General features: G+C 46.8%; 1 protein-coding gene across 1 annotated transcript; it reads right to left on the reverse strand.

Moving 5' to 3' along the window:
* Positions 1-2,264: 2,264 nt before the first annotated feature.
* Positions 2,265-20,521, reverse strand: LOC134562482 (oxygen-dependent coproporphyrinogen-III oxidase, mitochondrial-like). The gene is made up of 6 exons (XM_063419890.1): positions 20,250-20,521; positions 12,382-12,492; positions 11,842-11,983; positions 9,596-9,814; positions 7,705-7,806; positions 2,265-2,793 (listed from the first exon to the last, which is right to left on the reverse strand). The coding sequence occupies exons 1-6, from the start codon at positions 20,479-20,481 to the stop codon at positions 2,706-2,708; spliced, it is 894 nt and encodes a 297-aa protein (XP_063275960.1). The 5' UTR covers positions 20,482-20,521; the 3' UTR covers positions 2,265-2,705.
* Between the last annotated feature and the right edge of the window lie 841 nt (positions 20,522-21,362).

Genomic DNA, 21,362 nt, shown 5'->3' on the forward strand with positions numbered 1-21,362 from the left:
GACCGGCAGCAAGGAAAAAGGCTACATGAATGTGAAAAAGAAACTAGAGCAACAAAAGAAGTATGAGGCAATACACTGTCCAGCCCAAAAACTGTATATAAACGGACTCCGCACAGACTGAATTTGTGAATAGAGGGAACTCTGGTGCGATAGAAGCCAAAGCTGAGGTTCACCCAGTGCTGACCCCAGGCTTGGCACTAATTTTTGCTTGTGGCTTTCTCAAAATTCTATATTGTAACTATCAATAAAATTCTTTATTGATGTAATTGGCTAATTACAGTGGTCAATGAAATAAAGGAGAGGAGCAAAACTTAGCACTCATACTGACGGTTTGTGAAGGGAAGGGCTGGGAATTCGATGATGTCCTTTTCCTCAACAGCTTTTTCACTGACTTAGAGGTATTTAATTCTGAAATATTTTCTGCGTTTTTCTAATCAATGCCTTGATTTCACACATGATCCAACTGACCCATCCCCGAGGAAAGGGTTCCCGTTCCTGTGTCCCAGCGCTGGAAGCGGCAGCGGTGCCAGGGGTGAGCAGGGGTCCCGCTGACGGCTCTTGGGGGTCGCATTAGGGAGCGGTGCTCTCGCCTCGTTCATCCTTAGTGGAGTGCTGAGGATCCCCGCCTGTCTTGTGGGAGACCGGGGTTCCATTTCCAGACAGGGAGGCAGCCTTGCCTTTTATTCCTGCTTCATCCTCTTCCGTTCGCACCCCCGTACACGGCGTGGGCAGAAGGAGGGAGAGAAGGAAGGGTCGGGAATGGTTCCTGCAAAGCGTGGCGATTCGTTTCGGTGCTGCTGCTGCCCCGCCGGGGGTGTGCATCCGGGTGCATGGAACCGCTTCGTGCCGCCAAGAATCGCCGCCCACGCACTGGAGGAGGGAGCAGGCAGAGAAAAGCAAAAGATCTGAAACTCTCAATTTTTTAGGAATGCTCGTCTACCCAGTTAGTGCCCTTGCTGATCTACCATGGCTCCATGAAACAACTCGCCGAGGCAGTGTCTAGGAAGACCGATCACAGTAATGCTGCAGAGCGGAGCTTGGCAGCAGCTGCACCTGTGACACATCCACAGCCCTTGCCTTCAGTGTCCTTGGCCAGACAGTTCAGTTGGAGTGTGGTGCTAATAATGCCAAGGTCACAGGTTCGATCCCTGTACGGGCCAGTTTCGTTTTCTTTCCCTTGGAGGTCAGCAGATCGCTGACTTAGCAGAATATCACTTTGTTTTGTTTTAGGGGTGGAAGGCTAACATGGAAAGGAACGTGATACCCCCAACAGGAAGCTTGACTTGGGCAGTCACGGGGGGACAGCGAGGGCGTTCCAGGCCAGTGCCGCTCCCCACCCTGCCCGGGCCTCGGGCCAGGACGGCCGTCACCCGCACGCCAGGAACCTGTGGCAGCGGAGCTGGGAGACAACAATCGTGTATCCAATTCCTTGTTATTATAGTGGTTAGTATCCCCGCCTGTCACGCAGGATTCGATTCCCCAGCTGGGAGATGGTGTTCTTTTTTCCTCGAGCAGAGGGAAATACAACTCCCCTCCCCCTTGCTTTTCGCTTACGGGTCCTCAGCGCAGTTTGTGCTAGGAGACAATCAGCCCAAAGCTGAGACAAGCGTGAAGGCAGAGGTGGATGCCTTAGCGCAGCACGCAGCAGTGTCCTGATCCACCACTGCCCTCCCACCTGGCCCAAACAGCATTGCTCTGCTGGTGTAATCGAAGCACACATGGCTCAGTGCTTCATTTTCTCCTCAGACACCCATCCTTCTGTTCTCATGAGGTAACACTGCCACCTCAACCCGCATTCTCCCACATAATGATCACTATCGAGTTATGCTGCTGCAGCAGATCTTCAACCATTTTCCCCACTCTGCAATCAACAAGACATCATCAAAATGCATGTAGTTAAGTACCACTGTTGCCATGAGGTTTTTTCCTGTGTGTCAAATGCTCATATTGAAAGAGAATGTGCAGCTTCTCTCCCGCCTGGTAATGTAAACACTAGCCATGTTTTGCTAACTGTCTCTCATTGTTTACATATTTCTAGCTGCGAGGAGAAAGGTGACTGACCGCTAGCTTGACCAGTGGGATTGGAAGGTGGGGATTCCATCCTCCAATCAATGGATATTATAGGAAATGTATATAAGTGACTTTGTAAATAAACTTCGGGGGTTCCTGCTTCCTGCCCTGATCTGCTTGCAACTCAGAAAATGTCTATGGAGTCCCTCTTTTACCGTCAGGCCCCGCGTCGGCAAGTACCAGCTTTTCCACACCTTCCCAAAAGCACGGTCTGAGGTTTAATATAATGCCAAAAATTCTCTTTATTCTTTTAAAAAAAGTTTTTAAGCATCCCAACATTCCATAAGGGTAAGCAGTGCCATTTAGGCACAGATAATGCCTTCATTTCCCTGAACATATCACAGCAGTTTGCCATTTTGCAGTCATCTAAAGCATGCAGAGTAGCCCTATCAGGTCTTCACCAGTCCTTCACAAGGCAACAGTGACGGGTGACAATGTTAGCCCATCAATCTAAAAGAAGGAGTTCACGCTTTTGTAAGTTCTAACAAGTCTACAGCATAACTAAGGCACTAGGAAGAGTATAAATGGACACACTGAAACACCACGCCACAGCAGTTTGAATGGGCTGGTTTGCAGGCGTTCCTGTTCGCTCAGAACAGCTCAGTGGAAGCAATCCATCTTCTTCAGGACCCGTGTCAGTGCACCCAGTCTTTGGGATTCCGCAGAACCTCCAAGATTTCTGCTTCTCTGGAGTTCTCGGGTGGGTTGTGCATGTACTCCCACCTGCAAGGAGAGGGGAAACTCACTCAGACAGCCCAGCTGGCAGCCACTTCTCCTGCACCAGGCTGTGTTTGGAGTGGAGTTGCCTGTTCTAAGGATGCAAAGCTACATACACAGTTGATACTCTTGGCTCAGGTGACAGGCATGGTTACAAATCACAATAATCAGAAAAAACAAATAATAACGCCACCAGGGTAGACGGGAGAAATGCTAGCTTCATCTTTTTACCAACTTTTGAAAAACCTGGAAGGACAAGGAGAAAGGAAGGAGCAGTGCCCCATTCCCCACAAGGCATGCAGGTTTATTTGCAAAAATCCTTTAACAGTCTTTTGTCACACACTAGTATCACAATGAAGATGAGCAAAAAAAGGAACCCACAGAATTTTGACAGTGACACAAGACCTTTTTCCAGAATCTGGACTGGAGGCTCTACGAGTCTTTGATTGATCTTGGTTTTAAAAACAAAAGTGGTGAAAGGTCCCTTTTTTTCATTGAAAAGGTAATTGAAAGAGGCACAACAGAGAAAAGGAGAGTGTCAGCAGTCACAGAGATTGGTGCATCCTCCTCCTATTTTCCCCCCAAGGAATGACCCATTCATGCTGTGAAGTGAGCTGGTCACATTGATGGAAAAGACAGAACCCAGACAATGCCAGGAATTAAAACATGGGACATGCTACACCACCACGTCAGGGACACGTCAGGTACTGTCAGTGGGATGAAGATACACAGGGAGAACAGCACTGCCTTCACTGTTACGGAGCAACAGGCAGCTTTCCTAGTAGAGGGAGGTCACCAGTGAACTTCATGGAATTCGAGATAGGATCTGCACTACCCACTATACCCAAAAGGAACCTGAAAGTGGGAATAAATAGTGGATGACCAAATCTGCTGGTTCAACTTTCCTGGTAGCTGGTGCATGATAAGGGATGTGATATATCCATTCAATGCCATGTTCTCTGGCCCAGGTGTTTTTAAGGCTGTTCTTGAAATGGGTCCCACTGTCTGACTCGATTCTCTCAGGGGTGCCATGTCTCCACAGGACTTGCTTTTCCAGGCCCAGGATGGTGTCCTGGGCAGTAGCGTGAGGCACAGGGTAGGTTTCCAGCCATCCAGTGGTGGCTTCCACCATGGTCAGCACGTAGCGCTTGCCTTGGCGGGTTTGGGGAAGGGTGATGTAGTCAATTTGCCAGACTTCCCCATACCTGTATTTGGACCACCACCCGCCATACCATAGGGGCTTCACTCGCTTGGTCTGCTTGATTGCAGCACACATCTCACAGACATGGGTAACCTGAGAAATGCTGTCCATGGTTAGATCCACCCCTTGGTCTCGTGCCCACTTATAGGTGGCATCTCTGATGATGCTTATCAACCAAAGCTTCGTATTTGTGTGGCTCTGATGTGCCAGGCCATCGGATCCACACAGTCCAAAGGACTCGGTTTTCCCATGCCTCTTGCTGGCCCCTCTAGCACTGGTTAGTATTCCCTTCCTGTGCATATGTAGTAGAGCTTCCTTCAAAGGGATCCAACACAGCATCCTCACTTCTGTAATAGCTGGTGGCTTGGTCATGGGAGGCTGAGGCTACCTTCATTCTAGTGGAACCCCCTCGGTTAGTGTTTCCTCCTTAAGCTCACGCACCCGTGCTGCTAGGACAGAAGTGAGTCTCCCATGCCACACTCCCATGTCTTCCCCATGGTCACGCAGAAAAAAACACAGGTCAGCTGGTGGAGTGTACCCTCTCTGTCTAGCTGGGGGACATCGGGCTCTGATTTTGGGGCCTGTAACTCGCACTGGTGCCATGTGGGAAGTGTTCCTCTTCATCTCCTCCCTTATCTCCCTCATCTCCTCTTTAAGTTCCTTAACCACGGCAGAGACCTGAGCCTGCATCGGACCATTGATCATGCTCTCATAATTTCTGAGCTTGGTGGCTACAGAACTCACTGTCTCTCGGTTGTCCTCAGCATTAATTGTTGCAATGAATGTGATGTATTGAGATGGTCCTAGAGTTGCCGATTCCACAACCTTTGCCCCATGCACTTAACCTTGTCAGGGTCATTGTCATGCTGTCCGTTCCTCCCAAAAAGTACTGCTAATATCGCTACTTCCCTCAGCTGGTGGATCCCTTCCTCAAGAAGCTTCCAGCACATTCTATGGTGGTGTTCCTGCATTCTGTCTCTGTGGACAATCCTCTCCCTTACACTCATCAAAAGCTGCTCCCAAAGGGAAAGGGGCCCTGGCTCCCTTACAAATACCTGATTCACACCTGAGTCCTGGGTCAAGGGTCCCAAATTCCTTGTCCCACCACTGTCTAGTTGCACCCCTGTACCCATAGAGTCCCAAACCCGAAGTAACCAGGCTGTATAAGCCTCACATCCCCATCGTACACTATCTTTTTGCAGATTACGGAGACTTTCATATGACAGGGACTCAGTGATGAGCTCAACCTGAGGCTCCCCTGCGGGTTGTGAGGACCCTCCTTTCTTGTCCTCATTATCGGGTTCACCGATTTCACCTTAGACTTCTTTGTTTCCACAGGGGTGACTGCTGCTGGCTGTGACTGCCCCTGTGGTTCAGCTGGAACCTGGACGGTTGTAACGTCTGTGGGTTCCACTGCTGCACCTTCAGACTCTTCAGGGCAGGGGGAGAGTTTCCCCATCAGCTGGGGCTAATGAGGCTACCACAGGGGAAATGGACTCCCTCAGCATCTGGCCCATCTCATGTATCTCCTTCACCCAGTCTGGGTGCTTTATCTCCGAGGTAGGCTGTGGGGCAGGGGCATGCTCTGGGGCAGTATCCTTAATCTCTGGGGTAGGTATCAGGGTGGTTATCCAGGCTAATCTCCCCTTACCTCTGAACGCTAAACAGAACAGGCATACCAGCAACACCAGCCACTGTATGATATCATTAGCATTTAGAGAAGGTTTAAACCCTTCAAACACTGGTGGAGTAGACCCAAAGAGCTGAGTGAAGGGTTGGGAAAAAATTTCCCCCGGTGTCATTTCCTCACAGTGGGTATCATTGTTAAAGTAACCCCAAAAACACACAGTTAGGGTGTGATAGCTCTGAATCTATGTGCCTGCTTCTAGCAAAAGTTAAAAATCCATGAATTCCTCGCCTTATTAACCCATAAAATAAACTGGATTACAGCCACAGTAGCCTTAGTTATAGGGCCCACATTTGGATAAGGGCCTGCAAATGGCAGAAAAACAGCCATAGCCACATGCCACCCAAACCAAGGCAAGCTAGACCACATGATGCTGTCCAACAAGGCCTCTATATCTAGTACACAAGAACCTAGGCACCCAGAAACTGTTATTCCTTTCCCTCAGTGCCTTCGTGCCTCATGTTGGGCACCAAATTCTGTCTTGGTTTGGAAAGACTGGTATCTGTCAGGGAAAACTGGAGTTTCCTTTGGAATGGAGAATGTAAAAACCCCCTCCCTTCAAATTATTGCAATTCTGCAATTAGGAGCTGTCAGGCAAAAATATGGGAATAGGAATAACAGTTGTTTACTAAGAATATTAAAAAATACAAATGCAGTAGTAAAAAAACCAAACAAGCAAACAAACAAAAATCCTAGAAAACCTTGACAGTCAGAGATACAACCTGACACCCTGTTGTCAGGGTGTTGGAAGCAGGCCAAATAAGTCTTCTTGGAATAACAGATGTAGTTCTGTGAAGTAGAAAAGTACAAAACCAGCTGAATTAGTCTTTGGGATTGCAGGTTTTATGCTGGAGGAAAGGCTTTGGCTCCTCCCACTGGGTGGAGCATCTCACACTGGAATGAGATAATGTTCTCAGTCATGTGAGAGGCCTTCAATGGCCCATTCACAGGTGATGTCCCTCTGAGGAGGATGGGTGGAGGAAGAGATAAGAAGGCACTGCCTTATCTGGTGTTATCAGGTGTCCCATTAAGAGGAGGCATCTGCCCTCTTCCCCCATTAGAGTTACAAGAGATAAAGTTGGGAGTATCTCCCAACTGGTTTCAACAGATGAAAATAGAAAACACATTCTTGGTTACATTTTTCAAGCCAAGACAGATGGATACACAAAAGTTGCATACAGAGTAAGTTAAATTTTCTTGCCCAGAAAAGACCTTGGCATTGTTACAGTTCTCTGAAAAAGCCACCTCAATGCTGAACAGCAGTCAAAAACAGCAAACAGAATATTAAGATTATGAAAGGAATAATGAATTAAAAAATTGCTATGCCACTGTGAGTCAGCAGCACACCTTCATCTTGCATACAGATGTGTAGCTTACATTGTCTGTTCCTTATCCCCAGTTCAGAAAGGAAAACACAGAAAACTTAAGCCTAGAGAAAGTGGCAAAAGTATGAAACAACTACTATACAAAGGACTAAAAAGAGCAGGAGATCTGAGCCTGGAAAACCAACAACGAAAAACCCCAGAAGCCTGTAAAATAAAACTGTTATGGAGAAAATGAACAGGAAGAAAATCACATTAGTCAGTGAAAAGTCAGATGAAGTCATCAGGTTCAAGTACAAAACAAAGAGGTACTTTCTCATACAACACACAATTAAAGTGTGGAGCTCCTTGCCACACATTTGGCAGGATTGCCAGAAGCTCTCATGGTTTCCAAGGGCTACTAAAGCAAAAACAATGGTGTGAGGACAAGAAATCTGTCAAGAGGAACTAAGCACAAAAACCAGGGTTTTTTGCCAGAAAAATCTCTATACCACACACTACTGGCAACTAGGTGAGTACATGAGAGAAGCATCTGCATTTGCAGAACACAGAACTGTACTTGTCCAGCTCTTGTATCAGGCATGAACTCGCCCCTGTTAAGAGACTGGGGACCAGGAGAGACTTCTGATCTAATCCTACGAAGTATTCTACTAAGAACAGTAAACAGTAAACCCCAGTACTGCAACCCCGCATAACTACACCCTTACCTTGCAGTCAGTGGCAGAGACGCAAGAACGCTTTCGATTTTTGATCCTGTCAGGAGGCCAAACTTAGTACCTCTGTCATAAACCAAGTTGAACTCTACATACCTGTGGGAATGAAGAGATGCAACAGAAAAAAACTGAGTTTATTGGCAGAAGCTGGTTGTGCTTTCTTCAGCTGGCAGACCTCAAACAAAACCAATCTGTCTTTCTGCTGAGTTGGGGTCAACTGTTCCTTAGCATCTTCTGCATAGGAATGCAGGTGTGACCTTGCCACTCCACAGAGCACAGTGAGAAGCAACCTCAGCGAAGAGACTAGAGCAGAGCAACTGTTCAGAGGAGAGCAGTCTGCAGACACCTGGGCTGTGCTGTACTCCTCCCAGGCCTCAGCCCTGCTGGCAGGCTTAATACCACATGTACCTTGGTTATTCTCTTCTTTGTGGGGGTGTCATTCATAAAGAGAGGCCTTAAAGGTACTGAAAATAACCAGAGGAAAAAGAAAAATCTATTGTGCACTCCTCCAAGCTGAAGGACACCTAAGCAGAAAGGTCAGAACAGTATTTCCTGGTTCCTGGGAAGATCTGGAAAGCAGCAGAAGTCAGATGGCTTCAGAGTGCTGGCTGGGACTTGTAAGTGATAAATGGACCGTTGTAACGTCTGTGGGTTCCACTGCTGCACCTTCAGACCCTGCCTCTTCAGGGCAGGGGGAGAGTTTCCCCATCAGCTGGGGCTAATGAGGCTACCACAATTTTCTGCTGCCAGCATAGGAACAGAGCTGTGAAAATTCATTAGGGATTATCTCAATAGCCAGTACAGGGTGTTTGTACTTAAAGATGCAGGAAGGGAAAACATCTTACCTATCTGCAGAAATAGAAAGCTTTACATAGCCCCATAACCTGTAAACAGACCCAGGGAAATAGAAAGGCCTTAAGAGCTGGTCCTGGCTTCAACTTAGAAAAGCTACTTCCCCTTTTAAACTTTGCAGCTTTGCGAAATCCCATGCACAGACTGGATCCTGAAAGCCCAATTTTCCCAAGTATAGTCCCATCAAATTAACGATGCTTGCTTAAGTGACCAACAGCTGCAGGCCAGTGATCTGACCTTGAATGCTTACACTCTTTCCACACCAGGCTCACATTTCTCTGCAGAACATGCAGAAACTGAAGACACTACTTAAGCACAAAGCACGTGTAATTTCATTTCTAAATACACTCACACAATCACAGGACATGGAGAACAGAGTACAGCTGTATTGACTGATGTACTTAAGCTTTTGTAGCATTAACAGATGGTGACATTAACAAGCACCCTCCTAAGTCTTTTACAGTAACCTTGCACCACGCCAGAATAAAAAAATCCAATCCTCTGTATTCCTTTAGAGGAATCCTCAATTCCTTTACAGAAATTTCAATGCCAGGATCAGATGAAATAAATACATATGTAAGGAACTGAAAGTACTCAAGTACCGTTACTTCCTCACATTGCTTAATAGGAAGCACCACTCCCTCACCCTTAGCTCCTCACGAGACAGGGCACCCTATATCCAGTAGCTCTGGGCTGCAGGAGAGGGCAGGACTCAGGACACCAGGCACACCCACACCCCTTTGCCAGTCAGAGAGCAGAAGCTTCTCTTGTTTTTTGAAGAAGTTGGAAAGTAACAGTGGTATTTTGTTGGGGATGCTTGTGTTGCAACATGGGAGAGTGGGCAACATCTTCTTTGTACCCTCTTTCACAATCTAGCATTGGATTTCAAAATTATTTCTATGCACAAAAATGCTGACTCTCTTGGTGAGCTTTTTCGGCCCACCCAGCCTGTAACCATAAAGAACCAGCTCAATTTTTTTTCTTGCCAGCACAGTCCACCTCCTGTGTATCCTTTTGTACCTCCAGTACTCACCATCCTCTCCGAAGCTGTTGCCATAGCTTTTCCTCTGGGGTGAAGGGGTCATGGCAGTGCTTCTTCACAATGGGCATGTAACAAGGCACAACAGCTTTGGCACAACTCTTTACAAACTGGAACACCTCCTCCTTGGAGGGGGAGTCCATATCATCAAAGAATATGCCTCCAATCCCTCTTCGCTCGCCACGGTGCTTGATATAGAAGTAGTCATCACACCTGGAAGAAGCACCAGATGGTTACTAATATGGTCCAGAGTATTCAAAGGCATGAACAGAACTCCAAAGAGCTGCGTGCTACAGGACAGAACCAGTGAACTACTGACCACAAGTCATTTCTGCAGGGCTGGGTGCCCCACGGTTTCCCTGACTGCCCAGAGCCAGGGCGGTGCAGCATCACCTGGGAAGCGCTCCCGTGTCACTTGCAGTAAAAGCTCTGATTAAATGATCTCTGTACAGCTACACATGACCACAAAGTCGCTGAACACCATGGCAGGCTGATCCAATCCACCTCCTCTACCTACTCGGAACAGGGACATCTGATGTCAAAACTTTCAAAACTAAGGGCTCTTGACAGATTCCATTCCCAGCATTATATGTAGTTCCCAAATTATTTGGACAGCTTTCATATGCACCCAGACTTGGAAGAAAATTTATTCTCCTTGCCATTCAAGTAAAACAATTTTCTTCATCTAAACAAAAGTAAGCTAACTTCCAAAGACCAGCTAAGAAAGCAACTGTCATGGCACTCTTCCTTGGAAAAAGGTTTTCTAATAGTTCAAACTTGGAAGATTGAGTCATTCTAGCAGTGGCTTTTCATGAGTCACGTTTAAGTTTATAAATGACTAAGGGGAACTTATCCTGAAAACAACTAATCTCTTTTATATACAGGGAGTACTTAGTTGTGAAATTACTGTAGCTTAAATGACTTAGCCCTATCTTTCTTATAATTCCTTGCTTGGGCGTGCAAGTCTTCACATGGAGCAGAAAGCAAAGGGAAGTAGGAAACAGAAACCATCAACATCAAGAAAACCTGGCCTCTCTTTAGGACTAGGTTTCCATACAGGACCAGTTTTCCATATTTCCACAATCGTTCTCACGCATCATATATGGCATGGCCATAACAAGAGAGACATGGAGATGTCACAGATAACCCACACTATTTTTTTATTCACTGGGATGATCAGTGGTTTTTGTTTTATGATAGCAGGAAGAGTTCGGAAAAAACACCCAGTCAGAAACATAAAAGAGAATAAGCCTGACAAAAATCTTACACCTAGATCAGGCAGACAATGTGGTAAATGTAGTAACATTTCACTTTAGAAAATTGGGAAAAAGTCTCCTACCCCCTGCAGCTGGCATCGCTAACCGACTTAGACTGCAAAGAACCTGATCATTAAAGCAGGTTCTCTAAACTACCATGCAAAAACCCCTCAGACAGCAAGACTTTAATCTCAAGGCTCTAAGATGCGTCTCTCTACTAAGTGGTTGCCACCCAAAGTATAACACTTGCTTTATTTCCTGTCATCAGGCAAGACCTAGTAGCTTACAGAAGGGTACCCCCACCTTCCTCATGCACAGCTTGTGGCAGATAGGATTATCAGACACAAAGCACCAAGCTCCCACTTAACAGTGGAAGATCCCATCACTTGTATTGCTCAGCTCAAGAACATTCAAAGTTTGCCTCTTAGAAAATGTGCGTTTGAACTCCCACTGAATGTGTCACCACAGAAAAACATACCGCTTCATCAAATTATGAAGCTTCCACATTAAGGACAAGGTCCTTTACTTACCTGAAAATTAGGGGGGAAAAAATGGCCATGAAGGCCAGACTGAAGGCAGAAAAACAGAGGTGGGATTTTCAGAACTAGGATGGCCCAAGAGCTCACACTGAATCATGCACATCTGCATGAGTTCGCTGTAAACAGAATTTGTGCAAGTCCACCAGGCAGAAGTCTTGTCCTAGTTTAACACCAGAGGCTAAAAGGAATTTGAAGTTGCCTTGCTAAGTCAGCTTGGTTTTTCTTTGGGCTACAGACCTACGATCCCAGTTGTCAGCCCTCTGATTTGAAAAATCCAGGTTTATGTAAGCAGGATATTTCTTTAGACAATGTTCCCAGTACACTTCTGATTTTCCTTAGGGCTTTCTGCTACTTTTCACAAGGCAGCAGAACCTCCAGTTCCCAGCATACACTTAACTGCCAGTGCTGCTCTCTGCTCCCCCCAGGCACGCCTTCCCTCACGTACCATTTCTTGTACTTGGGGTACAGCTTCAGATCATGCTTGTCACAGGCTTCTTTCAGAGTCTTATGAAAATGAACGGCGTCTTCTTCATTCAGGTAAGTTGGACTGAGGTTACTCCCGCCACCAAACCACCACTCTTTATTTCCTACAGCAGAGGCAAGCAGCAACATTTTTCTTTTAAACTTTGGAACGGCAACTTGTTGCTAGTGCTTCACCTAGAACTAAAAACTAATTTCACAATACAAAAACAAAATGATTTTTCAGTAGTGTTCCTACACTTCACTTCCTTTCACTTCAACAGTGAAAGAAAGATTTGACTACAAGGTAGTGCAATGATCAGTGACTTCAGGAAAAGATCAAACAAACTTCAACGTAGTGAAAACCATTTTGGACCACTGGTCCTGACTATAGGGTACCAGTTTCTTGACACAGTTGGGAGCAAACTCACACTGGTTCTTGATCTCTTACCCCAGCCATGCATTCACACTTCCTTTGGGCAGAGTCAGATATTTCATACACTCCCTGTTGGATTATAATCCTTACCATCCGCTTCTTCAATTTCAAAGTATCTGTAGTTGAAGTGCGCTGTTGAAACATGAGGATTCTTTGGATGGATAACAGAGCTCACACCCATGGCACAAAAAGGCAGCTTCCCTAGATAAAAAGAGGCACAGGGATAGCCGTTCAGTTTTTCAATAAACTTCATTTGTTATCATTTAGGAACATCACTATGTTCCCTTAGGCTCCAGGCTACAACAGGAAAATGTCTCACGTTGGGTCATCATATTTATTAATCAGTGGGCAAGTTACTTCACCTCCATACACTTCTGGGCACCTAACTCAACTCCTTCTTTGGTATTTGTTCTAAAATGTGACAGGACTTTGGAGCACGCACTAGATGAAGGCCACTTAAAACAAAAGGCACTGCTAAGGCTTTTTACCACCCCCAGTCCTCACAATTATCCTTTGCTACACAAACGTGTGCTGCCTTCCCTTTAGCCTTCAGGTTTTGTTGATTTTCTCCCTCCACTTCTCTGGTGCTGTTCCACTATTTCACAACCTAAACCGCCCCTGGCACAGCTTTGTCCTCTCTCCGTCGCTGGTTGCCCGGAAAAGAGTGATCCCCACCTGGCTACAAACTCCTGCTAGGTAGTTGTAGAGAGTGATAAGGTCTCCCCTGAGCCTCCTTTTCTTCAGGCTGAACAAGCCCAGCTCCCTCAGCCTCTCCTGCTAAGACTTATGCTCCAGACCCTGATGCAGCTCCATTGTTCTTCCTTGGACCTGCTGCAGCACCTGAATGGCCTTCCTAAATTGAGGAGCCCTGAACTGGACACAGGAGTTGAGATGTGGCCTCACCAGTGCTGAGCACAGAGGAGGAATCACTTCCCTCGTCCTGCTGGTCACACTAGTTCTGAAACAGGTCAGAATGCCATTGGCACACAGCTGGCTCCTACATGTCTGTACAGGAAAGCCCATCCACACCAGGTGCTGTGAAAGGCTGCAAGCATCCCATAACCTTGGGATCTGGATCTGGGCTGCGCACTGCGTGTGGGTGCCACAACAGGGACAGGCATCGATGGATGCAGCACTCAGGTGCACACCTCGCCTGGTGCAGCTTTGGCAGTGTGGCTGTGCTGTCCTTGCACCTATAAAACATCTCTGCATACTGTGTACGAATAACCTGGTTTTCCTGATGCAACTACGTGTGGCTGCAGAGTCATTTTGTGAGTAATGGTTTGTACAGGGCCAGGCATTGCTGGAAAAGGGGTGAAGTTGTATTTTACTGAGCTGTCCTGTGAACCACATGGAATTGCTCTTCTGCGTATGGAATTTCTGGTTTTCTATTCGTAGTAATGAGTTTTTAGAACCTGAATAGTTTGTGGGACTACCAGTTTAGTGCAATAGGAATATTTCCCATGGATCTTGGAGGGCACATGCTTATGCATCCTTTGTTCTTTCTAAAGCTGAAGCACATTTTATTTCCTAATATAAGGGAGGAACTAGAGATACGTGTGCAGTGAACGGGCTTTGATGTCACTGCAGTTACAGACACGTGGGGGGATAGCTTGCAGTGACAAGCTTGCACTTGCCTGCAGTGTTGTCACCAAGGGCTGTGCCCTGTTTAGGAGAAAGAGACCAGAAAAGTGCAGTGGTGGAGTTGCCCTCTCTGTGAGACACCCTTGGAATATATTGAGCTCTGCCTTTGGGTGGACAACAAGCAAGTCAAGAGCTCAGGGGTTAGGAAAAAAAGGCAGACAAATGAGGGTGACACTGTTTGGGGTGTTTTCTGCAGACCACTTGAGCATGAGAAAGTGCATGAGGCCTTCTACAGGCAGCTTGAGGCAGCCTCACAGTCCTCAGTTCTGGCGGGGGACTTTAACTACCCTGACACCTGCTGGAGAAACAACAAATGACAAAAGTGATTGTTATATATGGTAAGAAATACTTCGTGTTTAATAAAATATATGGTGAAAAGTCGTTCATGCTTAAGAATAAAAAGTGTTCAGAAATTGTAACGCCTCTGCCAGTAACAGGAGAAGGGACCCATTTGCAATAGAAAGAAGGGTGGCACCAAAAAGAGATGGGCCTTCTCCAGAGATGGACCTGACAATGACCCAGCAAATAACACCCGATATGGATCTCATCTCCATCATCCGGGGCGTGCATCCCAATACCCAGTTCCCAGAAATTGAATCAAGTATTCACCCCTTCTTGGAAGGCTATTCAATGGACCGGCAGCAAAGAAAAGAGGCTACATGAATATGCTACAGAAACAAGAGAAATAAAAGAAGTATGGAGCAACCCACTGTCCAGTCAAAAACTGTATATAAACTGACTCCGCAAGGACCGAATTTGTGAACTCAGGGAGCTTGGGTGCGATAGAGGCCGAAGCTGAGGTTCACCCAGTGCCGACCCTGGGCTCGGCACTGATTTTTGCTTGTGGCTTTCTCTGATTTCTATAATGCCATTTCTCAATAAAATTCTTTGTTGATAAAATTGGCTAATCATTTATTACAAACCTGGTGACCCTGACGTGATCCAATTTTGGCGTCTGCGGTCCCCCTTTTTCCATTCGGGAGGTGCCCTGCTGATTCAGCCGCCCGGCGGAATGGGGAGACCTCGTAGAACCAATTGGACACTGAACCAATCAGGAGAAAAGCCACAATCAAAAGGGGACAGGATGAAAGCTAGCTCAAGGGCTCTTGGAGAACTCAGGGAAGACTGAGGAAAAGGGTCTTGGAAGCCGCGGCACAACTACACTCATAAAAATCTATGTGCACGAAGAATCTATGTGGGAAAAGGGATCCGTAAGTACTGCGTGGTTGGGCAGTGACCAAGTGTGAATGAGACGTGATATTATCATAAAGCGATTGTCACTGCGACCGCAGTTCCATCCTCCCGCAAGGGAAACTAGCTAAAGGAGAATCAGTTGGAAAACTTATTTTCGTGTGAAGTCCAAACCTTGGAGGGCCGGAAGTTGGTCACAGGAAGGCTAGAAGGGAAGGTACGTTCTTAGGAATTTGGGAACTGGTAAACCTTTTAGTCTAGGACCAGGCAGGTCTGGGAAAAGAAAAGAAAAGTAGAGAGCTCATTACCAGGCAAAAATCCCACAGATCAGTCCCCTGCAGGGTTAGTAGTCTGGTAATACCAGATAAGAATCGGGCAAAATACGGTACTGGTTTAAATTTAGGTGTTTGTGTAAGTAAGAAGATGGAACTTTGCTTAAAATCAAGGGAATAGAATGATAGTTGGCAGAATTGCAGTAGCCCCCAGAAGAAATGGGACAGAGAAAAAGTAAAGTTCGGAGAAAAACCTCGGAAAAGTCCGCCGAGGAGCTGAAAGGCGGTATTTCTGAAATCCCATGGGGCAACCCTTTGGGATGGTTGTTAGAACATTGGGAGGAATGCCCCGTAAGGAGAAAAAAGTCCAAGGAGAAGATGATTCATTATTGTGTAGAAATCTGGGGAAGAGAGGAAATAAGGATCATGTAATTTGGCCCGTGTTTGGTACATTCACAAAGTGGCCGTGTAGAGCCTTGTGCGTTTATGTAGCTGGTAAACAGTCACGGGATGAGGAGCATGAATTCGCCAGGATATGGAAAAAAGCAGATATCAGACTCTTCCCGATAAAAATTAAAAACCCCGTCAAATCCCAGGGTGACATGTGGGAACCCCTAGACAATCTCTCACCACCATATCTAATGCATTTTCCCCAGCCTGTGCAAGCTCAGCCCCCCCCCGGCACCCCCAGGATCCCCACCTCAAGCCTCGCAGGCGGCTCAAGCTCCTCTGCTGGTAGCCTCGGCACCGCTGCCTGAGCACCAACTCCCACAGGCGGGATTTCAGCCTCAGCCCATGCCCCCTTCCCAGCCCCAAGACCTCCCGCCCCGAGAACACCCACCTCCCCAGCTGGATCCGGCATCCCTTCCCAGCCCCAGCTCCCCCACACACCAAAGCTTACCAAAAACAGCCTCTATCCCACCAGCTCTTCCCCAAGAGACCTGAAGATAAAACTTTGCCAGCGCTATAAATGACTGACGAGAGCATGATAAGTTGTTTAAATGCAGGATGTCCATGTTATCCATGTATTAATTTTGAATGTGGTTACTGTCGTGAAATCTGGGTTGTACATTGCAGAAGGGGATATAGACCTAGGGGTCTGTGTACTAAGTGTCTGAAAACAGAGCAAAATCTGACTAGCCGTATCTTAGTGCTCACTACAAACTTGGGTTTACTGGAGTTAGATTCTTACGAGTGGCTTCTTTTACATCAAAAAGGGATAAGGGGAAAACTGGACTTGAGAGCACAAGTCCTAGCAGTCGAGTGCCAAAGGACTAATAAGGCACCCTGTAACGCCGTTCCAGTGAAGTTATCAAGGTTATCTCCTTTAAGAGGAGGTATGCAGCTCCGTCCAATTATGGAACCCCTGAAGAATCCCCTGCTGCCAAGAAGATGGATTACCTTGCCGCCGGTTGCAACCTGGTGGGCACAAGCATAGGCAGAGGAGTACACCTATGAGGAATTCTGATGATCCTGAGCCTAGTCATGTGCCAGATGGTTGGCCTGCCTTTGGAGAATCAGCTCAGCGCTGAGGGGCAGAGTTCCGTAAATGAATGTGGACCGTGCTTTAAAACTGTCCTGAAGGGGCAGACAGTTACTAAGACTATGGCATACCAAGCCCAGTATAATTGCCGACATGACGAAGAAAACGGGTACTGTACGTATCATGGCACTCAATTTAGAATGTGTCAATTGGAAGGGGAAATATTTTGCCACGACCCAAGAGCGATGCCTAAGAACGAGCAGCCAGGTTTGCCACCTAAGTGGGGAAAAACTTTAACCCATGTGCTATCACCACGAGCCTAGCTAGATAAGGACACACTCGGAGACAGGAGATCTGGGTTCAGAGCAAGCAGGGCAGGAGCGCTGCCTTGTTTATTCTTCCTATTAAATACCTCTAGCAAGGTGACCATGGATTGCAGGGTGGCATCCCCACCTCTTACCCACATTGGTCAAGGAGGCTGTCATTCAACCTCCCCTTCTCTTGGCGAAGGAATTCATAACAATAGCAATATTTACGAAACATGGTCTACTGTTTACATTTACAAGCGTGAGAAGCTGCACACTTCTACTTTAGTATGAATGCTCAGCAGACTAGGAAAACTCATGGCAACAATGCGCTATACAAACAAAATGCTGAATGGATACCGACTATCCATATTTGTAACCGGTGCAATCGTACAGTGTGGATTGGGGGTAGAAAGGAATCCGCATTTGTAGCATATTTTCAAAGAAATAAGTTGTGTTACAACAAGGATCAGTTAGAGATGTGTGTAATGAATGGGAAGATTGACTGGGTGGGGAAGAATCTTAAATATGATAAGCTATCACTCAAGAATGAGCCTATAATGCTAGATCTCCTAAGAGATGGTGATGAGAGAATATGCTTGAAATTTGAAGAAACTTTTTGCTTTTTGAAAAATGAAGAAGGGATGGATCAGAAAGTAAAATAAAACAGGTAGCTCAGGAATTAAAGAGGCAGGAGTCAGAAGCAAGAAAGTGTCTCCGTAGAGATCTTCCTATGATTTTTTCAAGAGTTCAGCTTCTGGCTCATTGCGGTCAGAGGGCTGCCTGTGTGCCCACTGGGCCAGGCCTGCTGGCCCATGCCCACCCAGGGACACCAGTTCTCAGGTTCTGCTCCCCGAGATTCGGTGATAAAGTGTCTTTTGCCCTCTGAAACACCTTGCGCCAGAGGCAGAAGAAGAGTCAGGAGTCACCATGTGAGGCTTTCCAAGGTTGTTTATTCTTTCATATCTCATAGTTTTTCCTGTGCTCTGCAGAAGTTCCTACTGCAGCAGAGAACTCGTGGCGACTCCCCCTGACTGGGAGGGTCTTGACTTCTTATACTCCATGTTATATGTCTGTTATTTACAACTAATTACCAGTGCCTACCACCTATGCTAGACAGGTCACATCTACTCTAAACCAATCTCTTGTGACCCAGCACTGCAGAAGATGGAGGGCAAGAACAAGAAGGAAGAAGAATAGGTCCACACCCTGATTCCTCCATCTTGGCTCATCAGCCTCCATTCTAAAAACCCCAAATTCTACTTTTACACCCTGTGGTAAACGAACTACTACTCATTTCACACTCTTGAGATTTGTAATTCCTCTTGGACCCTGTGCTAAGGTTTCCAACCCTGATGTACAGGTTCAAAACCCCCCTGTACAGATTCCAAACCTCCTGCTTGGGTCCCAGACCCTGCGGGGAGATCAGAGAGATGCCCTGGACTCCGACATCTGAGTGTTGGTAGAGATCAATGACTATGGAGAAACTATAAAACATCTTGCAGCAGAAATTAACAAAGTTGCACACATTCCAGTTCAGAAATGGAATTCTATACTTCAGGCCCCATGGTGGGATCAACTGTTTGGAGAAGAAGCATGGTGGGAAAAGGTAGGCTTCTTCATATTATGCTCCGTAGCTGGGATAATATTTTTGCCCAGCCTGATACCATGCTTCATTCATCTAATATATTCTGTAGTACAAGGCAAGCAAATAGCAGCACTGCCTACAGATTAGGAAATGGCCGCAGGAAAAGTGGGCCAGACCCCTTAAGTGCTCTAAAAAAGGAAGTTAAAGAAAGGAGAGGAAAAAAGTAAAGCAGCAGAGGTTTTAGCAAAATCTGAAGCACAGGCAAAAGAAGACAGGGACAACTATGAAGGATAGTCGTGCAGCATTATGGGATGACTATATGGATAGTTTCGAACTAGAATAAAATTATTTTGACAAGGGAAACTATTTAAGAGTTATCTCGTGGTAATGCCATGTACACTAAAATACTGTTGGTATAAGGGTAACTTTGGTAGAAGTTGGGTAAACAGTGGATTGTTCTCATGCAGGCAGACAGGGATAAAAGGAGGTCAAAAGCTGAAAATAAAAGAACACAAATTAATGTTTCAATATATAAAGGGAGGGATTGTGATATATGGTATGGAATAATTTGTGTTTGTGATCTATGGTATGAAATAATTTGTGTTTCATAAAATAGATGGTGAAAAGTCATTCAGGCTTGGGAATAAAAATGTGTTCCAGAACTGTGAACGCCCCTGCCAGGAACCCGGAAAAGGACCAACATTTGCAATAGAAAGAAGGGTGGCTCTGGAAAGAGATGGGCCCTCTTTGGAGATGGATCTGAAAACGACGCAGCGATTAACACTCGGTGTGGATCTAACCTCCATCATCCAGGGTGTACATCCCAATACCTGGTTCCCAGAAATTGAGTCAAGTATTCATCTCTCCTCGGAAAACTATTCAACTGACCGGCAGCAAGGAAAAAGGCTACATGAATGTGAAAAAGAAACTGGAGCAACAAAAGAAGTATGAGGCAATACACTGTCCAGCCCAAAATCTGTATATAAACGGACTCCGCACAGACTGAATTTGTGAATAGAGGGAACTCTGGTGCGATAGAGGCCAAAGCTGAGGTTCACCCAGTGCTGACCCCAGGCTTGGCACTAATTTTTGCTTGTGGCTTTCTCGAAATTCTATATTGTAACTATCAATAAAATTCTTTATTGATGTAATTGGCTAATTACAGTGGTCAATGAAATAAAGGAGAGGAGCAAAACTTAACACTCATACTGACGGTTTGTGAAGGGAAGGGCTGGGAATTCGATGATGTCCTCTTCCTCAACAGCTTTTTCACTGACTTAGAGGTATTTAATTCTGAAATATTTTCTGCATTTTTCTAATCAATGCCTTGATTTCACACATGATCCAACTGACCCATCCCCGAGGGAAGGGTTCCCGTTCCTGTGTCCCAGCGCTGGAAGCGGCAGCAATGCCAGGGGTGGGCAGGGGTCCCGCTGGCGGCTCTTGGGGGTTGCGGTGGGGAGTGGCGCTCTCACCTCGTTTGTCCTTAATGGAGTGCTGAGGATCCCCGCCTGTATTGTGGGAGACCGGGGTTCCATTTCCTGACAGGGAGGCAGCCTTGCCTTTTATTCCTGCTTCATCCTCTTCTGTTCGCACCCCCGTACACGGCGTGGGCAGAAGGAGGGAGAGAAGGAAGGGTCGGGAATGGTTCCTGCAAAGCGTGGCGATTTGTTTCGGTGCTGCTGCTGCCCCGCCCGGGGTGTGCATCCGGGTGCATGGAACCGCTTTGTGCCACCAAGAATCGCCGCCCGCGCACTGGAGGAGGGAGCAGGCAGAGAAAAGCAAAAGATCGGAAACTCTCAATTTTTTAGGAATGCTCTTCTTCCCAGTTAGCGCCCTTGCTGATCTACCATGGCTCCATGAAACAACTCACCGAGGCAGTGTCTAGGAAGACCGATCACAGTAATGCTGCAGAGCGGAGCTTGGCAGCAGCTGCACCTGTGACACATCCACAGCCCTTGCCCTCAGTGTCCTTGGCCAGACAGTTCAGTTGGAGTGTGGTGCTAATAATGCCAAGGTCACAGGTTCGATCCCTGTACGGGCCAGTTTCCTTTTTTTTCCCTTGGAGGTCAGCAGATCGCTGACTTAGCAGAATATCACTTTGTTTTGTTTTAGGGGTGGAAGGCTAACATGGAAAGGAATGTGATACCCCCAACAGGAAGCTTGACTTGGGCAGTCATGGGGGGACAGCGAGTGCGTTCCAGGCCAGTGCCGCTCCCCACCCTGCCCAGGCCTGGGGCCAGGCCAGCTGTCACCAGCACGCCAGGAACCTGTGGCAGCAGAGCTGGGAGACAACAATCGTGTGTCCAATTCCTTGTTATTATAGTGGTTAGTATCCCCGCCTGTCACGCAGGATTCGATTCCCCAGCTGGGAGATGGTGTTCTTTTTTCCTCGAGCAGAGGGAAATACAACTCCCCTACCCCTTGCTTTTCGCTTACGGGTCCTCAGCGCAGTTTGTGCTAGGAGACAATCAGCCCAAAGCTGAGACGAGCGTGAAGGCAGAGGTGGATGCCTTAGCGCAGCACGCAGAAGTGTCCCGATCCACCACTGCCCTCCCACCTGGCCCAAACACCATTGCTCTGCTGGT

This window comes from Prinia subflava, chromosome 28, assembly GCF_021018805.1.
Source record: "Prinia subflava isolate CZ2003 ecotype Zambia chromosome 28, Cam_Psub_1.2, whole genome shotgun sequence".
Taxonomy (NCBI): Eukaryota; Metazoa; Chordata; class Aves; order Passeriformes; family Cisticolidae; genus Prinia; species Prinia subflava.